The 23,034-nt window shown below is 33.3% G+C and overlaps 1 protein-coding gene across 2 annotated transcripts in view; it reads left to right on the forward strand.

Annotated features, from left to right (window-relative positions):
- Window positions 1–2,235: 2,235 nt before the first annotated feature.
- The window catches only part of LOC132700417 (gamma-aminobutyric acid type B receptor subunit 1), a 476,519-nt gene continuing 455,720 nt past the window's right edge, over window positions 2,236–23,034 (forward strand). For both annotated transcript variants that reach the window (XM_060667722.1, XM_060667723.1), the window contains exon 1: window positions 2,236–2,598. In XM_060667722.1, the coding sequence (XP_060523705.1) occupies window positions 2,536–2,598 (63 nt within the window). In that variant the 5' untranslated portion in view covers window positions 2,236–2,535. The remainder of the gene's footprint in view (window positions 2,599–23,034) is intronic.

Raw genomic sequence — 23,034 nt, forward strand, 5'->3', positions numbered from 1 at the left:
GGGAAACCCACTTAGTCCTTTGTTAGCCGAGATAATTTGGAAAATATCATACTAGAACATCCTTTAAGTAAAAGTTTTTTATGGTGGTATAGATACGTGGATGATATCTTTGCTTGCTTTGTTGGAACGGACAGACAATTGAATTCTTTTTTAAATTACATTAATTCATTACATAATCGTATAAAATTCAGGATAACTCTATTAATTTTTTAGACTTAACTATTACAAAAGCGCAAAACAAATTAGATTTTTCAGTATATCATAAACCTTCACACACGGACACAGTCATACATAACAGCTCAAATCACCCTTATACACATAAAATGGCTGCATTTAACTCTTTTATACAAAGACTTCTAAATACGCCACTCTCGACAGAAAATTACAACAAAGAACTTAATATCATTAAACAAATTGCACTGAACAACGGCTACAATCCGTCCATTATAGATAAAATTATAAATAAAAAACAAAAAACTCTATTTATCCGAAACCTAATACAGAACACGAACAATTTAAAACAATTACATACATAGGAGAACCTAGTGAAAAAGTTTCAAAACATTTGTAAAAATGTGGTTTAAAAATCCTAAAAATCAGGTGTCTACGGATTGAAATGTGGATCTTGTCCTAAAATTTATATTGGACAAACAGGTAGATCCTTCAAGAAACGCATTAACGAACATAAAAGAGCGTTTGAAAACAATAGTTTAGATTCTAATTATGCTACACACTTAAACGCAGAAAAACACATTTTTGACGACAATTTTGATATTTTACATACAGGCACAAAAAGTAGAAAATTAAATTTGTTGGAAGCCATCGAGATTAACAAAATGAGACATTCAAATGTATTGCTTAACGATCAATTAGATTTAAATACCTCTCCTTTATTAAACTTAAATTCTCACAACAACATTAATTAAGGTTTTATGGTAATTTTTCGGTATATATAGTAGAAGGTAGTTTGTAAGTATTACATTTGATAAAGACACGGCGTTGTCGAAACAATTGTCATGTCATAATATATAATTTCGTGAAAATATGAACTTTTAGTTCTTATTTATTTTGACGAATACATTCATTGATATGACCGTCAGAATTGACGAACGTCAAAATTACATCCAGAAATGTCCGACGTGGTTCGGATCCGTGGGAAACGAAACTGACGTGGTAAAGCGACGCTTCCCGTAGGTTAGATCGGTGTGTAATTAGGTATTTTATAGACTGGAGTAGAAAATAGTATATTATACAACAAGTGCGGTACACGGCATTTGACTCACTAGTGTATTAAACATTCGCTCCGCTCGTGTCAAATAATTTCGTGATTTAAAAAGTTTACCGAACGTGTTCCATACTATACTTTTTCTACGACCGTTAGTTTTTGGGTACACTTTCGCAAAACAACACGAATAGATTCACTGACATGACCGTCAGAATTGACAAATATCAAAATTCAATCCGTGCCGTAAAATCTCCGAAAATTAACGTGGTAAAGTAACGCTTCCAGCACGCTAGATCAGTATGTAATTAGGTATTTTACAGAAGGGAGTAGAAAATAGTATATTTATTTGACACGAGCGTGTTCTGTTAGATATGGCAACATAGCATGTTACCGTTCCTGCCGTAGAAACCCCTAGGATTTAGTCTATCCTTAGCACTCAATAGGTATTGATGCGCGAGCGCCCTGTCCTCAGGAAACGCACGATAACCAGCATTGTAGTAATTTGAAGTCGTTACAGAATAAATCTTTAGTTTCTGAACTAACGTATTCATTTAACTGTCGCATGAGCCCCCGACAGAACAGAGCGGAGCGAGTATTTAATAAACGAGTTACTTAAAAAGTTTACCGAACGTGTTGCGTAGTATATTTTTTCTACGAAAATTAGTTTTTGGGTACATTTTCGCAAAACAACACGAATACATTCAGTGACATGACCGTCAGAATTGACAAACGTGAAAATTCAAGCCGGAAATATCCGACGTGGCTCCGATCCGTTCGAAACGAAACTGACGTGGTAAAGTGATCGTGTAGAAAAACAGTTTTCCGTGTCTTTCTTGAGCAACTGGAGCGTCCGACATTCCCGTACCTGCGGACTTACAACTGGGACTGACCCCTCTTCTTCCCGGCGCTAACTCCGTATCGCTACGCACACGTGTGTCCCGGAAAAGCGCGCAGGATCTAATCCTGCTCCCGAAGCGTCCTGACGCTCTGTTTCCTCGCCGCGCCGCCGTCGTCACCGTCGCTGAAATCTTGCTGTGTGCCAAGCCAGTCGCTTGCAACCTTCGACCGGGAGAACTCGTCACCGTTACCCGCACAGACCTGGACCGCACTGTCTCAAATAGACGAGCCTCGAAACAACCTTTCTGATCGATATTTTAACATAAACTTGAACCGAATTTCCATGCTACGTGCTCTCGACTCGGGGACTTTGTTAAAGTCGGTTCGCGCTCTTTTGTAATGGACTTGGACGTTTCGCGGTGGGGTGCGTGTCTTCGGAGTAGGTTTTCTTGACACATTTGCGCAAAAATGACATGAACCGGGAGACAGCGTGCCGCCCGGCTATCGCAGCATCGCGGAAAAATGAAGGGATAATGGTACGTATGTGAATCGCGTTAAAAAAAAAATCGATGGGTTTATATTTTATCTTTATTCGGCGTTCGAGTCGCTTGCGAGGCACGCGGCGTCGAATTTATTATCGCAGAAACGTTGAAAATTTCGAAAAGTTTAAAATATGTAAGCGGTTCATTACGATTTCAGTTGCTTTCGGAATATACGACGTCTTTTGTTATTGATTATCTGCGTTGAAAGGTGCCCACGGATTATAAAGGTACGTTAGTGGGTGCGAACATTGTAGTAGAAAATAAAGAAAATTTGCTGATTATCCAGTAATTTTCAAAAAATAGAAGAAAAAGTGGCCTACATCTTTGACGTTATGTCAACACAGTATGGACTTAATATAAAATAAAATTTAAAGAAAATATAAGAAATTTTTGCTTCTTGTAACCAAAACTTAATCGATGATTAGGAACATTTAAAAAAATATATTATACTGTAAAAACAACGTTTACATTAAGGGTATGTTAATGTTATACAACATTTTCAAAAAGTGTCTCTCTTTAAAATGACTGTTATACTATAAAAGTGCAAAAAGTACGAAACTTATTTTTTTTTAATGGAAACACCTTTATTTGTAACTCTACAACCAAATAAGATTTTGATTCCTAAATTTAAGGTTTTCTAAATAATTTGCATTATGTCAAAAACTTTTATCTAATAGCAACTATTAGTGGCTATAACTTGATTAATTTAAATGGAACACCACATATTTTAATTTATCAGGAAACGTATTTTTCACCCATATTGCGAATAATATTAGAGTGTCCTCTAGCTAGTCCTTCGCGTTTTCTCAGAATACTTGAAATTATGGTTTTTGATGTCATAAATTAAAACATATCAAGTATTTTAATATCCAATAATAATAACAATAATTGAAAAACACAGCCCCAAAATTTTGAAAGAAAAACAGAAAAAGATGGCCACAACTTCGATGTTACATCAACATAGTGTTGATATAATATAAAATATAAAATAAATACATATAACAAAAAATTTCGCTGGTCCTGAAATAGCTTATATAATGTATAATAAATTTTTGCTCTGATTTTTCGTAACATCACTAGAATGCAAAAATGTAAAGTAATCGAAACGCCGAAACTAAGTACAACTCAATCGATCATAAGAAACATTTTAAAAAATATATTACACCTTAAAAATGAATAACATTTACATACAGGATATGTTAATGTTTTTCATTTCGCAATTGGCCAAACTACAAAATTTTCAAAAAGTTTCACTTCTAGAATATATGAAGCCCTGTCATATTTTTCTTTAAAATAACTGTCATACTATACATGTTATAACAAAACTGCAAAAAGTACAGAAACTTAATCTTTTTCTAAAGGGAACCCCCATTATCAGATACATATACATAACAAAAAAATTGCGCTGCTCTTGAAATAACGTGTGTAATACATAAAAAATGTTTGCTTCTTTGATATTTCGAAACATCACCAAAATGCAAAAATGAATAATTTTCATTTTTTGGCAAAATATTGTAAACTATGGAATAACCGAAGTAAAAGAAACCCCAAAACTAAACAAAACTCAATCGATCATAGGAAACTTTTTAAAAAATACATTACACTGTAAAAATTAATAACATTTACATACAGGATATGTTAATGTTATTCATTTCGCTGTTGGACAAAACACAAAATTTTCAAAAAGTGTTTCTCTTCAAATAACTATTCAAGTTATAACAAAACTGCAAAAAGTAGGAAATAATGTTGTGATTCCTTTTCTTAATGATTTGAGTTTTGTCAAAAAAAAAATCTAGTGACCACCAGTGCTTTAAATTGATTAATTTAAAGGGCACACCACATCTTTTGTGTCTTATAGCTAGTTCTACACTTGAAATTATGGTTTTTGTATATTGTTAGATTTCGCTTTACACATTAGCACAACGACGTGGCTCCAGGTAACTTGGAGTGCTGCCTCAGTATTATCGCGAAGTTCGGAAAATTGGTGAGGTAAAGACATTTCAAAATTGGCCCCCCAGATCCCCAGATTTAACACCACTTATTTAGACTTCTTAATAGAGTTAAAAGGAATTTTTATAACACGCTTGCAACCACACCGGATAATATGAAGATACGTATTACGTTTCTAACACTGTAATGTTGTTCAGAGTGAGAATGAGTTTCAACAAAAGAATATGTAGGTATCTGGAAGGCGACTCTCGATATTTAAAAAAATTATTTCAAATGTACGTCTTTTTTATTTTTATTTTACCGTTAGTTAATTTTCATAATAAATTGCTTTTCAAATGTTATATTTTGATCCTTGCCAATAATCATTTGGTAAGCTGATGGTAACCTAAGAGGTCTCTTTAATCGCTTAGCCTGTGGATAGAAGTCTCTTGCACTCAATGGAAATCGAAATTTTCAGTCTATTAGTTACTGAAATAAAGAACCAAGAAACACGAATTTTAAGGTCAAATTAAATTGGTTTCGAATAAACAGTTTTTTGGTTAGTTTCAAATTCGACTCAGAATTAATTTAGTATATAATAAAAAAATAGTTCACACTTGCCTTCTTTCGACTGTGACTCAATATCTCTTGATTTATTGATTTATGTTCGAGTGAGTTTCAGTCAGTTTGTCACCTATATAGAGGGTGTTTCATAAAAGAAAATTTTGTTGTTCATACTAAAAACGATCTCTTTGTGATGTTCAACGAGATCCAGTCAAAGGACTAATTACTAACAAAAATCTGATTTAATCATTAGAATTAAATTAGAAGTTAAATAATGGTAACTTACAATTGAATATTAATAACTGGCATAAAACAATGTGAACAAAAAAACTTATCTAAATTAGCTGCAGCCAACTGCAAGTAAGCATACTTCAGCTTCGACAAACTGTTCCTTAATTGTATAGGGTGTTTTTTTTTTTCGATGTATAAAACTTTAAGTTGACATTACTGTTCAAGATGGCGACCGATTTAACAGCTGTCAAGTGATTTATTCTCAGTTTGGTTTGGCAATTCATCATGAATAGACTCACGACTGAACAACGCTTGCAAATAGTGCAATTTTATTTCGAAAATAATGGTTCTGTGCGGAATACGTATCGGGCACTACGTCAGTTTTATCGTCGACAAAATCGTCCATCAGAGCAGTCAATTCAATTAACCATGAAATGTTTTCGCACCACGTTTACTCTTATTGATAACTCGCATCCCCAGAGACGCCGTACGGTGCGTACAGAAGAAGCTATTGCTGATGTAGAGCGTAGCATTGAAGAAGACCCGAAGTCCATCCACCATCGAGCACAGGAATTGGATCTGTGTCCATCCACTTTATGGAAGATTTTGCGGAAGGATCTTGGTTTACGTGCTTACAAAATCCAACTCGTGCAAGAATTGAAGCCAAACGATCATCAAGTAAGGCGTAGATTCGTCGAATGGGCCCAAAACGAGATTGTCGTTGTTCCCGATTTGCATAAGCGAATTTTGTTTAGCGATGAAGCGCACTTTTGGTTGAATGGCTACGTCAACAAACAAAACTGCCGCATTTGGAGCGAAACTAATCCTCAAGTGTATGTCGAAACATCGTTACATCCAGAAAAACTGACTGTTTGGTGCGCTTTATGGGCTGGTGGAATCATTGGTCCGTACTTCTTCAAAAACGATGATGGCCAGAAGGTTACAGTCAATGGTGATCGGTATAGAGCTATGATTACTATCTCTTTCATTCCTGAATTGAATAACCATGATGTCCAGGAGATGTGGTTTTAACAAGACGGCGCAACATGTGACACAGCTCGTGCCACAATCGATTTATTGAAAGACACGTTTGGTGACCGCCTAATTTCATGTTTTGGACCTGTGAATTGTCCTCCAAGATCTTGTGGTTTAACACCGCTAAACTACTTTCTGTGGGGCTATGTAAAGTCATTGGTCTATGCGGATAAGCCACAAACGCTTGACCATTTGGAAGACAAAATTCGCAGTGTTATTGCCTATATACGGCCACAAATGTTGAAAAAAGTCATCAAAAAATTGGACGTCCAAGTTGGACTACATCCGCGCCAGCAGTGGCGGTCATATGCCAGAAATCATAATTAAAATGTAACGCCACAAGATTATCGTTCGGATAAATAAAATTCATGTCAATCGAATAATCCATCGTTGTTTTATTGCAACTTAAAGTTCTATACATCGAAAAAAAAACACCCCTTATAATAGTACGTATGGAATAATGGTACGCATAATTGATTTGCTGAAACGGATCATGCGTTTATATTTTGTCTTTATTCCGGTTTCGGGAAGCGCATTTCTTTATTGTGGAACAAATATGTAAAAAGTTCAAACAAAATTCAGGTACGTTCGTAATATTCGATGTCTTTTATTATTGATTGTCTTCGTTGGAAGGTGTCCACAAATTAAAAAGGAAAAATTTTCAAATTTATGCGTTTATGACATAATATTGAATATAAAATAAATAAATATGAAATATCTTTAAATGAAATCATTTACATAAGAAATTTTGTCTTGTTTGAACATTACCAAATTGTATATTAATTTCTTGATATAATATTGTAAACTATAGAAGAAATAAAAACTAACCAGAACTGACCAAAATTTACTCGTTCATAAGAAAAATGTAAAAAACAATCAAACTCTTAAAATTCAACATTTACAAACAGTTATTCAAGCTATAAAGTAATCGTCAAAACACCAAGTTTTCGAGAATTCTTTCATATGTTGCAGTCCTATTATGGGTACTTTTTAAAATTACGTTCATACTATACTGGTTGTCCCAAAAGCTCGAAAGTTGTATTTTTTAAACGGAACTTTATATATTATAACATTTTGTTTGTTGTTGTGTTTCAATAACATTTCTAATTTCTTTCTAATAAACGTTTTTTTTTAAATCTTACTGAGTTTTTAAATTTTCCTAAAGCATAATTTGTCTAAATGGTATTTTGTTTACCTGCCTATTGGCTATGTTATGTAGTATCATTGTTGTTATACTCTTTGCAATATTTGATTTTTTCCATAGATTGTCATGTCTACCAGAAATAAAAGTAATTCTAATTATAATTTAAATTCGACTCAAAATTAAATTCTTAAATATATGATATATATAAATATAAAAATATTTAACCTTTAACCAATAGCTCTTAACTTATTGATTTATGTTTGAGTGATTTTATTATGGACCGTTTAGATAAACTAATGAAAAAAGCGTAGCCCTAACTAACATGGTGAATTTGCCGGTTGGCCGCCTATATACAGGGTGTTCAATAATAGGTTGCAATGATTTTAAGAAAAAGTGTTTATATCAATGTAGATCCAAAATTGTTATTTTTTTTTATAAATAAACACCTTTTTCGGGTGAAAATTACTTTTTACGTTCACCAATGGCGTCGGCGTAAGCATAGCACTGAATGTTCTGTAACATTTTTTAAATCACAATTAATTTCTAGTAAAAATGATCTTAAAAAATGAAATTAAATTAAAAGTTCAAATAATGGTAATTCACTGTTGAATATGAAAAACTAGCATTAACCAACGTTAACAAAAAAAAAACTAACTCAATTAGGTGTTGAAAGTGACCACCACCTGTAAGTATGCATACTTTAGTTCTTGTTGTCATTGAGTCTCCTATCATTTGAAAAATTGCTGAAGTTAAACTGCTTTTTTATATTTATTTTCTTTTATATATTAACGTATTTCCGAAACTTAAATATAATTAATTTGATTTGATTAATTTTTAAACAATTTGAGCGGTTTGTAAATAACTCGGATATTTGAAACCTCATGCTAAATTAAGTCTGAAGAAATTAAGAGACATTTCAGGTTGGGATGAAGCAAATACAATTTTTCGAAAATAATATAAAAAATGGGTTAGTAGTTATTTAATATTTAAATCAATTGATTGATCAGGATTATTTGCGATATCCAAAAACCATCGCCAGTGTTTAACATTCTTAAAAAAATTATTATGTTTGTTACTCTTCAATTGTTCTCTCTTCTTAATAAATGAACCAAAATTAATTAACTTCCTTCTCACTGGTTATATTGAGGTTGACTTTCTTTAGTCAAGACGTTTAGCAACAAGACATTATTGTTTCCAATACTTAGCAGTTTGGCTTTAAGTAAATAAGCTTTATTAATTATGTTTATTAATTCATGAAAAAGCAACTCAATAATTTTAGTCTTCTGTCACATACCAAATCACATACAAACTGGTTGAATTAGTTTTCAATAAGGACATGACATTTTTAATTGGTTTTCCACATTCTAATTTAATAATTCCATATAATTAGTTAGTCTTCAACAGTTGACTGGTGAAGTTAGTGGTTGGCTCTAACTTTTAATGAAAAAATCGGTCGTAATGCTAAGTAATAATAAATAATAAATAAACAAGGTACTGTGAAAAAAGTAATAAAGAGAAGTAATGAAATTTGGCGTTCTTATTAATTAACTAGCGTTTTATTTGATAAATTGAGTTTCAAGTTTTTTTATTTATATTTTACGTTAGAATGAAGATATTGGGATGCTGTTTTCACTCAGTTGTTTCTCATTTAAATATCTAATGACTTATCGTTGCCTTTATTTTTTTGGCTGTTACGTCATAAAACGCCATCTGGTGGCAAGATATATCGGGGACGATAGTTCCCATTTTATTGAAATGCTTTTAGCCCTTTTGAAGCAATCGACAATTTTCCGAATATTCTCAAAATCCCTCCACCACTTTCCTTTGAAACATTTTTATTACGTCCCCCGGTTTTCCAACATTATCTTTTAATAGAATTAAACTTACCTCCTTGTTATGTTTATAAAGTTCACAGCTGCAATTTTGGATTAAAACTTTTAAAATCAAATTGTAATTTCCATTTTTTTTTTAAACCAGATAACTCAGATACATTCGGGATAAGCGTGTTGACCTTTGGTCTAAAATGACCCCGATATTTTGAGCATAGATTAAATGAAAGGCGGACGTTTTCATTCCATAGCTTTTGGCGCGGGAGGCTGGATTTGACGAGGTCATCACTTATTCCACTATGCGGAAACTGCTTTTTCGAAGTGCATAAAATGGGCAATAAATTGGCGCGACGCGCCCCGAAGACGTTGCATACGAGGTCAATTTTCTAAATCGCGAGGCACCAGGTATTATATTATTCAACACGAATTGTGCACTGGGATGTGTAAACGACCGTGAAATAGGAAATATAGTGCCGCTCACTTCTTGGTCGTCTCGAATTTTAGCTGCGAAAATGCTGTCGGATACAATTACCGATCTCCAATAGATGACGGCGGCACGATTTTGCGGAATGAGAAGCAAACAATACAACGATTCGGCGGGCCTTATTCGTCGAAATGTATGTGAAATCCAATAGCAGGGATAGTTATGTTTTTAAATGTTTTAAATTTTAAACGCGACGGTGAATTTAAACAAGTCATTGGACCTGCGTCTTTTACTAAAGGCTTTTTTAATGGGAGTGTCATTTTGATCGGATATTAATAATAATAATATATTTACCAAACATTAAATAATGTACAGTTATTCTACTCATAATACGGCAAATATAATACAATTGTGAGAGGGGGTAACCAGAACAATAAAATTTGAAATTGAAAATATGTAATACATATATTTATTTATTTTAATGAATAATTATTAAGTTTTTTGGGTCTAAACGAACGGTGATCAGGCCATCAGCGAGGTGACAAGGTTCGCATCTGAAACTAAAAAAAAATATCCTGAGTACCAAAGATTATTAAGATTAATTAAACAAAGTTAATATTACTCAATATCACCAGAAATCAGGAAGGGCAGAACACACATCAGTATATTGGTACTAAGGGCAGAGACACGCATAGTACCTCTTTCAATCTCTAGTGCTGGTTAGTCTGATCGTGCAATTTATACTAAGGGCACGCGAAGTATCCTGTCGCCACTAACCACACCGGCACTGAAGGGCAGAGACACGCGACAGTAGCCCCGACTCTCAACCAACAAAGTAACAACGTTTAAAATAGTTCAAAGGGAGAACATACTAATATTTAACCAAATTTCTTGGGTATATTTTATAAATTAAAAATGAAACCGATCAATAAATAAATCATTTGGTACTTTGGTATTTTGGCCAATACAACGAAACCATCAAGAAATTTAAATACTCTACTCGTGAGAACACTCACCTTTAGGTCTTCGCAAGTTCACGTAATGCAAACAATAAGCGCCAACATTCGAATGCACGGTTAACCGAGCAATGCCGGAAAGATATTTCTTAAAATGTTACTGCACCCCAAAACTTTGTTTATTATAAATGACGCCCTTCTACTAATCGATATTCTGACAGAGCGAGGGGCGAGAAATGCGGTTTTTAAGAAAACATCTGGCTCACAAGTGGTTGCTTATTGCGTCCTACGTACAAAAATGTTATAAGGTAGCTTAAAAAAAATGCGTCTTACACAATATATTATATTTTTCACGAACTTGTACCACAATTGGCTCTAGCACCAGCAGCAATGAACGATAGGATTAAACTTACTACTTAACTATCAAAGTGTGTCCTAAGTTCCAGTAGATATAAACGATACAACAAGGGAAATAATTGAACTGAGGTGGCTTTTACTTGATGAAAATCCATTTAACAAAATAATAAAAGAACAAAAAGTTCAGGTTTTCACGAAATTATATGTATTCAAATGAGAATTGTTTTGACAACACCTACCTTGTCCTTATCAAATGTAATATTTACAAACTACCTGCTACTATATATACCGAAAAATGACAATAAAACCTTAATGTTCTTGTGAGAATTTAAGTTTAATAATGGAGAGGTATTTAAATCTAATTGATTTTTGTTTTTTTTTTTGTTAATCTCCATGGTTTAAAATAAATTAAATTTTGTAATTTTGTGGCTGAATGTAAAATATCAAAATTGTAGTCAAAAATGTGTTTTTCTGTATTTAAGTATGTAGCATAATTAAAATCTAGACTATTGTTTTTAAACGCTTTTTTATGTTTGTTAATACGTTTCTTGAAGGATCTACCTGTTTGTCCATTATAAATTTTAGGACAAGATCCGTATTTCATTTGTTTTAAATTGTTCGTGTTCTGCATTAGGTTTCGGATAATTAGAGTTTACTGTTGTCTGGATTTGTTTTTTATTTATAAATTTGTCGATAATGGACGGATTGTATCTGTTGTTCAGTGCAATTTGTTTAACGATATTAAGTTCTTTGTTATAATTTTCTATTAAGAGTGGCGTATCAAGAAGTCTGTGTATAAAAGAGTGAAATGTAGTCATTTTATGTGTATGAGTGTGATTTGAGCTGTTATGTATGACTGTGTCCGTGTGTGAAGGTTTATGGTAAATCTTTATGGAAAAATCTAATTTGTTTTGCGTTTTCGTAATAGTTAAGTCTAAAAAATTTATAGAGTTATCCTGTTCAATCTCGATAGTGAATTTTATACGATTATGTAATGAGTAAATGTTAATTTAAAAAAGAATTCAATTCTCTGTCCGTTCCACTAAAGCAAGCAAAGACATCATCCACGTATCTATACCACCATATTATACTTTTACTTAAAGGATGTTCTAGTATGATATTTTCCAAATTATCCATAACAATCTCGACTAACAAAGGACTAAGTGGGTTTAAAAAAATGCAAAAATGCAAAAAATATAAGTTGTGCCATTTAAAATTGTAAAGTAATTGTCGTTTCCACTCAAACCGGAAGTGCGACCATTGACTGTATATTGTCAAAAAATTGGACATTGAACCTAAACTCACTTTCTATTCGTAATAACAAAAAAAATTAAACTAACTTTGACATAGTCATTCTTATCATATCATTTCGTAGAAATAATATCTATATGACCCCAGCTCCAAGATGAAATATAAAAAATATTTTTTTTGAAATTCTTTTTTTTTATTTATTAATTCCTAAAATAAATCAAAATTACTTCAAATGTCAAAAAATTACAGCTTCAAAAGTGACATCCACCGAAATAGGGCTATTGAAAATAACACCTCTTATTATAAACCCCCATTATTTATAGACCACTGTTCGCTATATACACCACTATGATTAATAAGTTTTTATTTGATTTTCGAACTTATAAAAAACAAAAAGATAGTAAATGTATAATAATAATAATAATAATAATAAAGAGTCTTTTTTCATTAATGTACAAAACGTTATAGAATGTTGTAAGTTAGGGGTGACATCCAACGTCGTTGCTCTCATGCAACCTTTTAAAGCGAGCAACCAATCATAAATTAGATATACACATATTACAACGAATAGAAAACTTTATATAGTCAGCTAGAGTTCGTCCTTTGAGAATTTTGTACTATATCCTGTGCATCATTTATATTTCTAAAGTTTTTGAGACGACCGTGCATGAATTCTTATTTCCTCAGGTAAAAACTCTAATTTTAACACAACAGCATGGTTTCTATATGCACAGATCGACAGTTACAAATCATGCTTGCTTTTTTCAGTATGTCCAAAAAGCCTAAATAACAAATTACTAGTCGATACAATCTACACGGATTTCTCAAAGGTTTTTGACCGAATGGACCACGAGATTTTACTGAATAAGATGTCCTATATTCGTCTTGTTGATAATCTGATTGGATTTTTCAGGTCATACTTATCAGAGAGTTCACTATTCAAGTCTTCTGAATTTACCGCTACCAGTGGTGCCCCTCAGGGTGGTAATCTAATGCCACTTCCCTTTTCTATCTTTATTAATGATCTAGGCTCTAATATTTCAAGTCACGTTCTGCTATTCCCAGACAGCTTTAAAATGCATTGGGCACACCGGGTGACTGCAAGGCTCTGCAGAATTACATAACTACACTGTCATCATGGTGCGTGGAGAACGACCTTCTGCTTAATATTCAAAAATGTCATAAGATTAGCTTTTCTGGAAAACCTAATCCAATTTCCTGCTGATATTGTATTGGTGGTAATTCTCTTGTGGGCGGTGGGATTTTTAAGGACCTTGGGTTGTATGTTGATCTGCATTGTAACATGCACATTGAGCTTCTATAATTTGGTCTCCCATTTATGAGTTGCGCATTCATAAATTAGAAAGGATCCGGTGAAAATACCTAGCACTCAAGTTGCATGGTCGGTGATTTCCACGGCAAGGCTGCGACCAAACCGAACTGCTCAAGCGATTTAAGTTTTCGTTCTTGGAGTCTATAATATAAACTATTTAATTGACTCACAGGTACTGCAACTTAATTTTCGTGCCTTTTGTGTGCTTTCTACTTTTGCCGGTCATTGTGTATATCTAAGTACATTCGAAACTCTATATAGCGAAATTTAATTTTTCTTTCGTTATAAAGAGTTTTCGTTATAAAGAATTATAGGCACTTGAAAAATAACAATACGCATGGGTGTTCTGTAATATTTAATTATTTTGTATACATATTTTAACATCTACTTAGGAACATTTTATATAAATATTTAAGAACTACATTTAGTGTTTCAAATAATCGGTCATTTTCTTTTGAATTTTTTTAGTATGCCAATACGCATCTCGTACTTTGGCTTGTATTTTCACCATTTCTTCGAGAGGGGCATCTTCCCCATGATACATAAAAAATTTCTCTAACAGCTCAATTGAATATAGGGCTTGTTGAATGGTTGGTGGTGGTCCCAGATCAACTTCTTCATCTTCTTCTTCCTCTTGGTGCTCTTCCTCACCCTTTCTTGCTTGTTATAATGTGACTTTCTCTGTCAAGTCTGCTGCTGTAGGCAAATCCTGATCTATCACCATAAAATCTTGCAACTCCTCACTTGTAAACTTAATTGTTGTTTGAAACTGCTTTATCCACTCGCTTAGTGGCTGATTATCTTCCAAGTCCTGTTCGTATTCTATCTCGGTAATAAGTCCCGCATGACGATAATAGTGTTGAATTGTTTCTACTGTCACCTCTTTCCAAGCTTTACTAATAAAGTTGACTGCATCTAGCATATTAATGGAAATATTTTTGGACTCGACCATTTCCATTAACATGTTTTTCTTGTTAAGACTTTTTGTTACGCTCTGGTCCATCCATTGTAATACCCTTGTTGTTTTGGTTGGAAGAAATGCCAATTCAATATTCCGTAGATTTGGAATATGGGGATGTGGAGGGCAGTTATCTAAGAGAAGTGCATGCAGACTGTTTGCCTTGTAAGTGACCGGCAAATGCTTGATATTCTTAAAACATCGTGGGTTAGTTCATTTTTCAATCTCGACTAGCTTTATTTTTTCTCTCCCAATCATTTTGGCAGCTACTAACACTGTTATACGTTGGTTAGAAAGTTTTCCACCCACACACTTTTCGCTTCGAAATTTAAGAGTTTTATATGGCGTCATTTTGTAAAAAATACCAGTTTCGTCAGCATTAAAAATGGAGTCAACAGGGTACTTTTCTCCTAGTTTTGGCCACGTCTTCTCCAGTCAATCGTTAGTGGTGTTTCTGTCGACATCACGGGGTTCGCCACTTATCTGCCCATAATTTATACCACGTCTCTGTTTGAACTTCCCCGACCATTCTTCCGAAGCCTTGAAATCGATAATGCCGAGCTGTTTAGCAAACTTTTCAGCTTTTAGTTTTACGATAAGTCCAGAGAGTGGTACATTTTTAAGACGTTGCTGTTGGAACCACTGCAACATTGCCCGATCCAAATCTTCAAATTTTGGCTTTCTTTGCACTTCCAAATCGTGGATACAATCGACGGTGTAAGTCCGTATCGGTGTCCCACATCACTTTTCTTTTCTCCCCGGTCTATCTCCCGAATTAAAGCAACTTTCGGCCTACATTCCTTACTTTGTTACCTGATTTGCCGTTTTTTCTTTCGCTATAGAGAGTGAGAAATTCGTTATACAGGGTGGATTGATACATAGCTCTGTATGGAGACCTAATAGTACAACAAATTTTGTTCGTTATACAGAGTTTCGCTATAGGGAGTTTTCACTGTATATTTAGTTTTATGCAAAGTTAGTGTATCGAAAACATTGTTTTGTAATTGGACAGAATTTGTCTGTCGGGTCTCCCTTTACAAAATTTAGAAAGCGTCCCTTTTTGGTTTTATCCAGTTTTACCCACATGATCTACGAACTACTTTCTTATTTCAAGAGAACGTGTAATAGGACGCTGGACGTGAATTACCGCCTATATCAACTTGCTAGGGGCCAGATCTGCAGCTACACCTTCTGTTAATTAATAATTAATATTGTATGGGTTTCACCTAATGTCATGAGCACGATACTATGACAATATTATGCAAATATACGCATAGGACAACGCTACACGATGATTCATTAATACGCGACCCCAACAACAAATAAGAAAAACGTTGATAGAAACACTTGGGCATATTCGTTTTTTTTCTTAATTTATCTTACACAATTTTTAAAATAATTAGTTGAAATTGAGTAGTACAACGCTTTTCCGCATCTATACTGATAAAACGAATTTGTATAATTTCCTAATATAATAATAATAATAATACATTTATTGTTATAACCATCAAAGTTACATAGAAATAATTACATAACCAAAGTTAAATAAGTGAAATAATGGTCAACAATAGCCCTTGTTAGGGCAGCCATCTAGAAGTTCTAGATACTGTTCAGGCCTCAATTTAACAGCGAAAATATAATAATAAAAAATTTCATAGAATTTATTTGAAAGCGCCAAGCGTAGATACACATAATTCTAAAGAAAAGAAAAGAGAAGAAATGGAGGGGGAAGGAAAAGAAAGGAAAGGGGCACATGTTTTGTAGAAGAGCTTAATATTAGTGCGTACGTAACAACTGCTGTTTGAAATTATTCCTAAACGTCGAGTTGGACTGATTAATATCAAAATTAGTAATAGAGTTAATGCAAATGGCTATATTATAGGAATATGATCTCTTAAATAATTCTTTGCGGTGACGGGGTATAACTAGTCGGTGTCTTCCACGCAGATTCAAATTGTGTATTGATATGTTAAGAGTAATTTTTCTGTAAAGATAAAAAGGTAATTTTGTTTTAAGGATGTTGAAATAAAGAGAACTCATTCGTAATTTGCATCGAAGGTGCATATTAAGCCAACCCGACGCAGCAAGGTACGGGGAGATATGATCTCTCCTCCTTACCCCATAAATTAGCCTTAGACAGGAGTTTTGAACCTTCTGGACACGGTAACGATCGGACGCATCCAGGCACGGTCCGTACACAGCACTGCAGTGATTAAATTGTGACAGAACAAGTGATTCACACAGCAACTTACGAGTTCCCTGACAAAGTACATGTCTATTGCCATAAATTAATTTTAAATTAGCATAGGCAACCCTTAGTTTATTAGTAATATGTTCTCTGAAACGCAACTGCGAATCAAGAGTGAGACCCAACCTTTTGCATGACTCAGAGAGTGGAAATTTTATGTTATTAAGTTTAATTGTTATGTTATACTTTGTATGGGTTAAATGATTATCATTTCCAAAGAGTATTACTGAAGATTTATTAGGGTCAAGCTTTAGGAAGTGATCTGTTGCAATGTTAAAAAAAATTGATAAATCAGTATTGATGACATCCTCCGCGGTAGCTATTTCTTGAGGAAAAAATGAGTAGTAAATTTGAGTGTCATCCGCATAAAAATGACAGTTGCATTGGTGGAGGGCTCCAATGAAGTTAAAAGTAAAAATAGTGTACAACAAGGGACCAAGAATGCTGCCCTGTGGAACACCCATGCGAACACCTAGGAACGATGACTGCTGCTGGTTGTAGACAACCCGTTGTGTCCGACCTGACAAAAAGGAACACAGAAACTTTCGAGCACCTTCGGAGAAACCAACGTAATGGAGTATGGCCAAGAGAATTGAATGATTTATCATATCAAATGCCTTACTGAAATCCAACAATATTAAAGCCGTAAACTTTCCATCGTCAGTCGCTCTAAAAATGTCATCAGTAATGTCCAGCATGGCACTCTCACAACTGTGATTAGGTCTAAAACCAGACTGTTTCTCTGGTAGAATATGATTAGAATTTAAAAAGTTTACCATTTGATCGTCCATAATTATTTCAAGTACTTTAGATAGAACAGGCAATATGCTAATTGACCGCAGGTGACTAAATTCGCTTGGATTGTTTATTTTCGGTAAGGGGATGACTTGTGCCCGCTTCCATGTTGAGGGAAAGTACGAATTTAAGATACACTCATTTATTATATGCGTAATGTATGGGGCAATATATGGATAGCAAAGAAGTATTAATGATATATTTATATCATCATGGCCCGCAGCTTTAGATTTTATATTTTTCAGAATGTTGAGAATCTCATCTTCCGTGGACAATACAAAGTCAAAGTGATCCGTTCTGTCATTTAACCTATTATTATAACAAAAATTCAGCAGTTCTTGATTGGGGCTATCATTATTTTCCACACTGTTTATAAAAAAATTATTAATTTGATCGACATTACCTAAGTGACTTGGCAAAGTACCCCTGTTACATTTTACAACATTAAGTTTCCTTAGTTCGTTCCATTTCTCTTTGGCATTACCATGACAAAACTTAGTTCTTAAATAAAGTTTTTTCTCTGATCTAATGGCCGAATTTGTATAATTACGTAATTGTTTGTAATGCTCGTAATGTGCTGGGAGTTTAGTCAGTTTAAATTTTTTTAGCGCTTGGTTTCTCAGCTTTTGCAGCAGTTTTATGTTTTCTGTTATCCAAGGCGCATAGTTATAGTTTTTATTCTTCCTAAAGCGTTTTAACGGCACGTGCTTATTAAATAGTTCCAATATGCAAGTATTTAAGAGGTTTAGCTTTTCTTCAATGTCACAAAAATAAAGTAAGTTATTTAACGGTAAATCTAGTAGATCCCATATGAATTCAATATGCTCAAGACAAGCAGAGGCCAAAACTTCACACCTTAAATTATTTTTAACGTACACTCCCACACCGCCTCCGCGCCTGTCCAGACGATTGTGATGCAGAAAATTATAATTCGGAATGCCTACCATCTGATCAACCCCCGCACCCAGCCCCGTTTCAGATACACCAACGATATCATAATTGTTACTCAATAATTGGCTTAGAAAAGAGCCAAAATTTGGTCAGCAAGGACCTTACATTAACATGTGCGGCACATAAATAACTAAAGGAGGGAAGGTTAGCAAGGAAGGAAATAGTTATCAAATTCAAACGAGCAGTGGAATGTACGAGGGTACCAAAACCAATAAAGTTGGTGCTGCATGTAACTTAAAATTAATTTGAAGTTCGTGTATTATACAGAAACATATAAATACTGAAAAAAGCCTGTGTGCATATGTGACATACCTAAATTACAAGATATAAAAACTATTCTTCGAAAAGTATATTATAATTGACTAATCTCATGGTATTAAAGTATTTACTAACAAGCTGAGAAATGTGAGGTTAACACTGCTTATCACTAAGATTAATAACGAAGATAAAAAAAGCAAGCTATTATAATTTGATTCACAATTAATTTCTGTAAAGTTGGAAAGAAAAAAAAATAGCTGTGAAGCGAGGTGAAACGTAGCTACATACAGTTATTCCTTGATTTGGTCGGTGATTTGGTATATGTCGTCCTCATCCTGAACACGATACACTTCACCACGGCATTTAATGTTTGCCGTTAAGACACCACACGCTTTTTTCGGAAAATTTTTTAACCGCCACTTTAAATAGGTGCAACCGTGATTGGGTAAGGTCTTCCTTAACTACGATGCCAGAGTTTTTAAGTGCTTTACGATGTTTTAACACCATTGCACGAGCGTCAGCACTATGGAACTGAATTAAAATAGCCGGCGGCTTGTTTACTATCGGATTTTTTGCTCCTACTCTATAGCAGTTTTTTATATCATTGTTGTCAATAGTAATGCTCATCTTTTGTTGAAATACTTTCTTTACGGTGTTCAAAATATTCTCATCCTTTTCGAAATGGACACCGAAAAGGCGAATATTCTGATTGCGGCTATGTTGTTCCTGCTGATCAAGTCGTTGTTTTAAATCCTTATTTTCCTGCGCCATCCTATTCACCTCTTTGCGCAAATTGGACACTTCGCTCTCAACCCTCTCTATTTTTGGCACAATTTTTTCTTCGAGTTTGGCAAGTAGAGAGCCAATAAGTCGGTCTTGAAAATCGTCACCAACAATTGTAGCCGTAATTTGATCCGCAACAATCTTCCAAATATCCTCAATATCATTCCTTAACAGTACCATTGTATAGGTTAGGTGTACAGCAACCGCACGGTAAACAAAACACTTATGCCCTCACGATAGAAATGACAAAGCAACTTCCACCACAGTGCTTAAAAAGAAAGCAACACTGATTTAGTAGCGAAATTAAATTTTTTCAGTATAAATCAAGAAAATTTGAGGACACACAGCACACCGATACCTTCTACTCCAGCGCCATCTAATATATTGTGAATAATTTTGTGGTCATAACATATTAGAGAAAATTACAAAAAAAAAGTAAATAAGCAATTGTTCTTGTTGTTGGAAAACAGATTTTTTATTTAAAAATTACGAAATGAGTATTTTGGTTTTACTTATTTTCATGTAAAATTTAAAATTAATATTGCAGGATTTTACTGATGAACAAAAATTTTCATTTTTCTTTTCTTCCACGCAATCGTTCCAAATTTTTTGTGAATGAAATTAATATGAATTTCTTTTTAGAGAGTTTGTATTGAGAATTTTCGAGACAAAACTTTGCAAATTTATTGTATTATATAATATTTTAATTGAATGCATATTTTTAAAAATACTTTTTTACCCCACTTTTGTAAACTTACCTTTGTAATTATATAAATACTTTTCGGTAAAAAATATTTTGGAATAAATAAAAGATTTAGAATTGTTTTATATTAATTTTCTGATATTAGTAGGATTTTTCTTAAAAAAAAATTTTTGAATTTAAAATTAAATTCAAATTTCCAAGTCCTTTTAGATTGATATCTTGGTTATTTTGACCTGCTAACTCATTTTGATGAACTTCTTGTTCAGATACGCGCAGTGGTTGAAGAGAAGAAGAAACTCTACAATTCCGATTTTTTATAAATTATTTAGGACTTAACAAGTAAAAATAAAAGAACATATATGGGCACACACATGGTTCGCAAAGGCTTTTACGTCAAAGAAAATCTCTGTACAAATAGCACAATTAAAACATCGTATCTAGTTTTGCTGATATTTTTTTATGATGCCTTTGTATATGGGTTTAAATTGCCCCCATATGACCGGAAATTTAGATTACAACTAAAAAAAAGACATTTAAATTCATATCAAGTGTTTATGGCTATTTCGCTAAGAAAACAAAAGGACATTGTTTACGTCTATTAAACGCAGGTGAAAAAATACAGAAATTTTGTAAAAATAATTTAATAAATACAATAAAACTATCCAAATTTACTGACGTTTTTTCAAAATTTTATAAGAATTTTACAAAGTTCCTTTGGACTTTTACAACATTTTTGAGTGTCTTACACATAATCAAATTGCCTAATTTTAATCAGCAGTTAAAAACATCGCTATGGTTAATTAAAAGTCTTTTCTACCTTTTAGAAAATTATTAAGCAATGCGTAGTTGTATACTAAATAACCACCATTTAAAATTTCTATAATACAATTGGAAAAATGTAGATATGAATTACGCAATGTTGAACAGTTATCGATTTGAGATCGAATTTCTGTTTTTGATTGGTCCTCAATTTTCAAACGAGGTGTAAATATAAACAGCAGGATACCGAAGTATTTCCCGATAAATTGCCAATTTGCCTCTCGCAGTGGTGGGATAGAAAAAAGGTTTATTACCGAAATAACGGGGAAGTTTACATAGGGCGCTGCAAATTCAACCCTCGTCATGAGAATCTGGGAAGTGCAAAGTGAGCGTAGCTTAAGTTCGGAAAAATTACATTTTTTATTTGATTTGATTTTTTTTTTCGTTTGAAAATATCTGTAAATAAGTGAAAATTCATAGGCCAGTTAGTGTTGAGGAACATTGTTGAACCATTATGTAAGATATGTTTTGCATTGATGGCAAAATTTAACTTTTGATCAATTATTTTTTTATCTCTGTAAATATAAAAAAAGAAAAAGTGAACTAATATTACTAGTACTATTATATTATAGTATAATAGTAGTATACGAACTCTAAAATAAACTGTCCTATCAGAGCATCAGCTAACACATTTATTTTAAGGTTGTATATACAGGGTGTTTCATTGTTCGTGGGCGAATATCTACTTAATTATTTTAAAAGAAACGCTTGGTATATTACTTCATTTTTGAATTCTATACAAAATTCTAGACATATTTTTCTTCATTCGGAAGCATTTATTATTTTACTTGAGTAAGTTTTGTTGCAGACAGAGGACTGGAATAACGGTTTCCATAAGAAATTTAGATACAAAAATAATACAGGGTACGCTAAAAATACGATTAAAAATGAAATTAAAAAAAAACTTTTTTTTTAATGGAAACTACCTATTTTTATAATCCTGTCATATTTAGCATAAAAAATTAAAGCAATTTTTCGCAAGTTGTGTCTGCCTAATATTTTTACTTTTTGAAATATTTCCTTTTAAACATTTGTCTATCACAAATAATATGCTGTTGCCATATATTTTCAGTTAGTGTAAGGTGGCTATGACGGCGTTTAAACAAAACAAGTGTGAGTAGGCTGCTTGCGTATTATGTTTACCACAGAAAAAAAAATTGATAAGTTAGACAGTTACATATTGAACAATTAATACCGAGCCCTGGCTCTTAGAGATTATATTAGAAAATTTTCGACAGGATTTACTTTGAAGAAGGAGAAAATAGACGTCGTCATATTTTGAATAATGATGACCCCTGAAGATTTAACCCGAAATGCGTTTTTAGATGTACATGTCAAAAGAGCAACGCTTTGAACGTGCCTTTAAATAAACAACTGGAAGTTCTATAAATTCTGTTCAGTGCTGAAATTAGTACAACGGGACTACAACATCAGGTTAGATTCTTGCAACAACCTTATGGAGAGACACTTTTCAGAAAATATCATTGCTAATATTATTTGGACAGATGAGTCCATATTTAAAATCCCAACTAAAATTTTTAATAGGAAAAATACGAATTACTGGAAAAATAAGAATAATAAAAAACATATGGAAGATACAAGTTCAGGTGGAACTTCTGTCAAAGTATATTGCGTCATTTAGAGGGTCAGATTAATAGGTCCAGTATTTTTTTTTATCAGAATGTAAATTCCTAACGCTACTAAGAGCTTTGTTGAAAATGGGGTGCCTGAAAGGGAACGACGAAATATAATCTGGCTAGCGGGATGGCGCTCCTTATCACAGAAATCAAGAAATTAGGACCTATTTAACTGCACGCTATAGAGAACGGTTTGGGGAGAATGGTAGTTACACCTGGCGTCCA

This window comes from Cylas formicarius, unplaced genomic scaffold (assembly GCF_029955315.1).
Source record: "Cylas formicarius isolate icCylForm1 unplaced genomic scaffold, icCylForm1.1 PGA_scaffold_4__25_contigs__length_36172078, whole genome shotgun sequence".
In the NCBI taxonomy this organism is placed as follows: domain Eukaryota; kingdom Metazoa; phylum Arthropoda; class Insecta; order Coleoptera; family Brentidae; genus Cylas; species Cylas formicarius.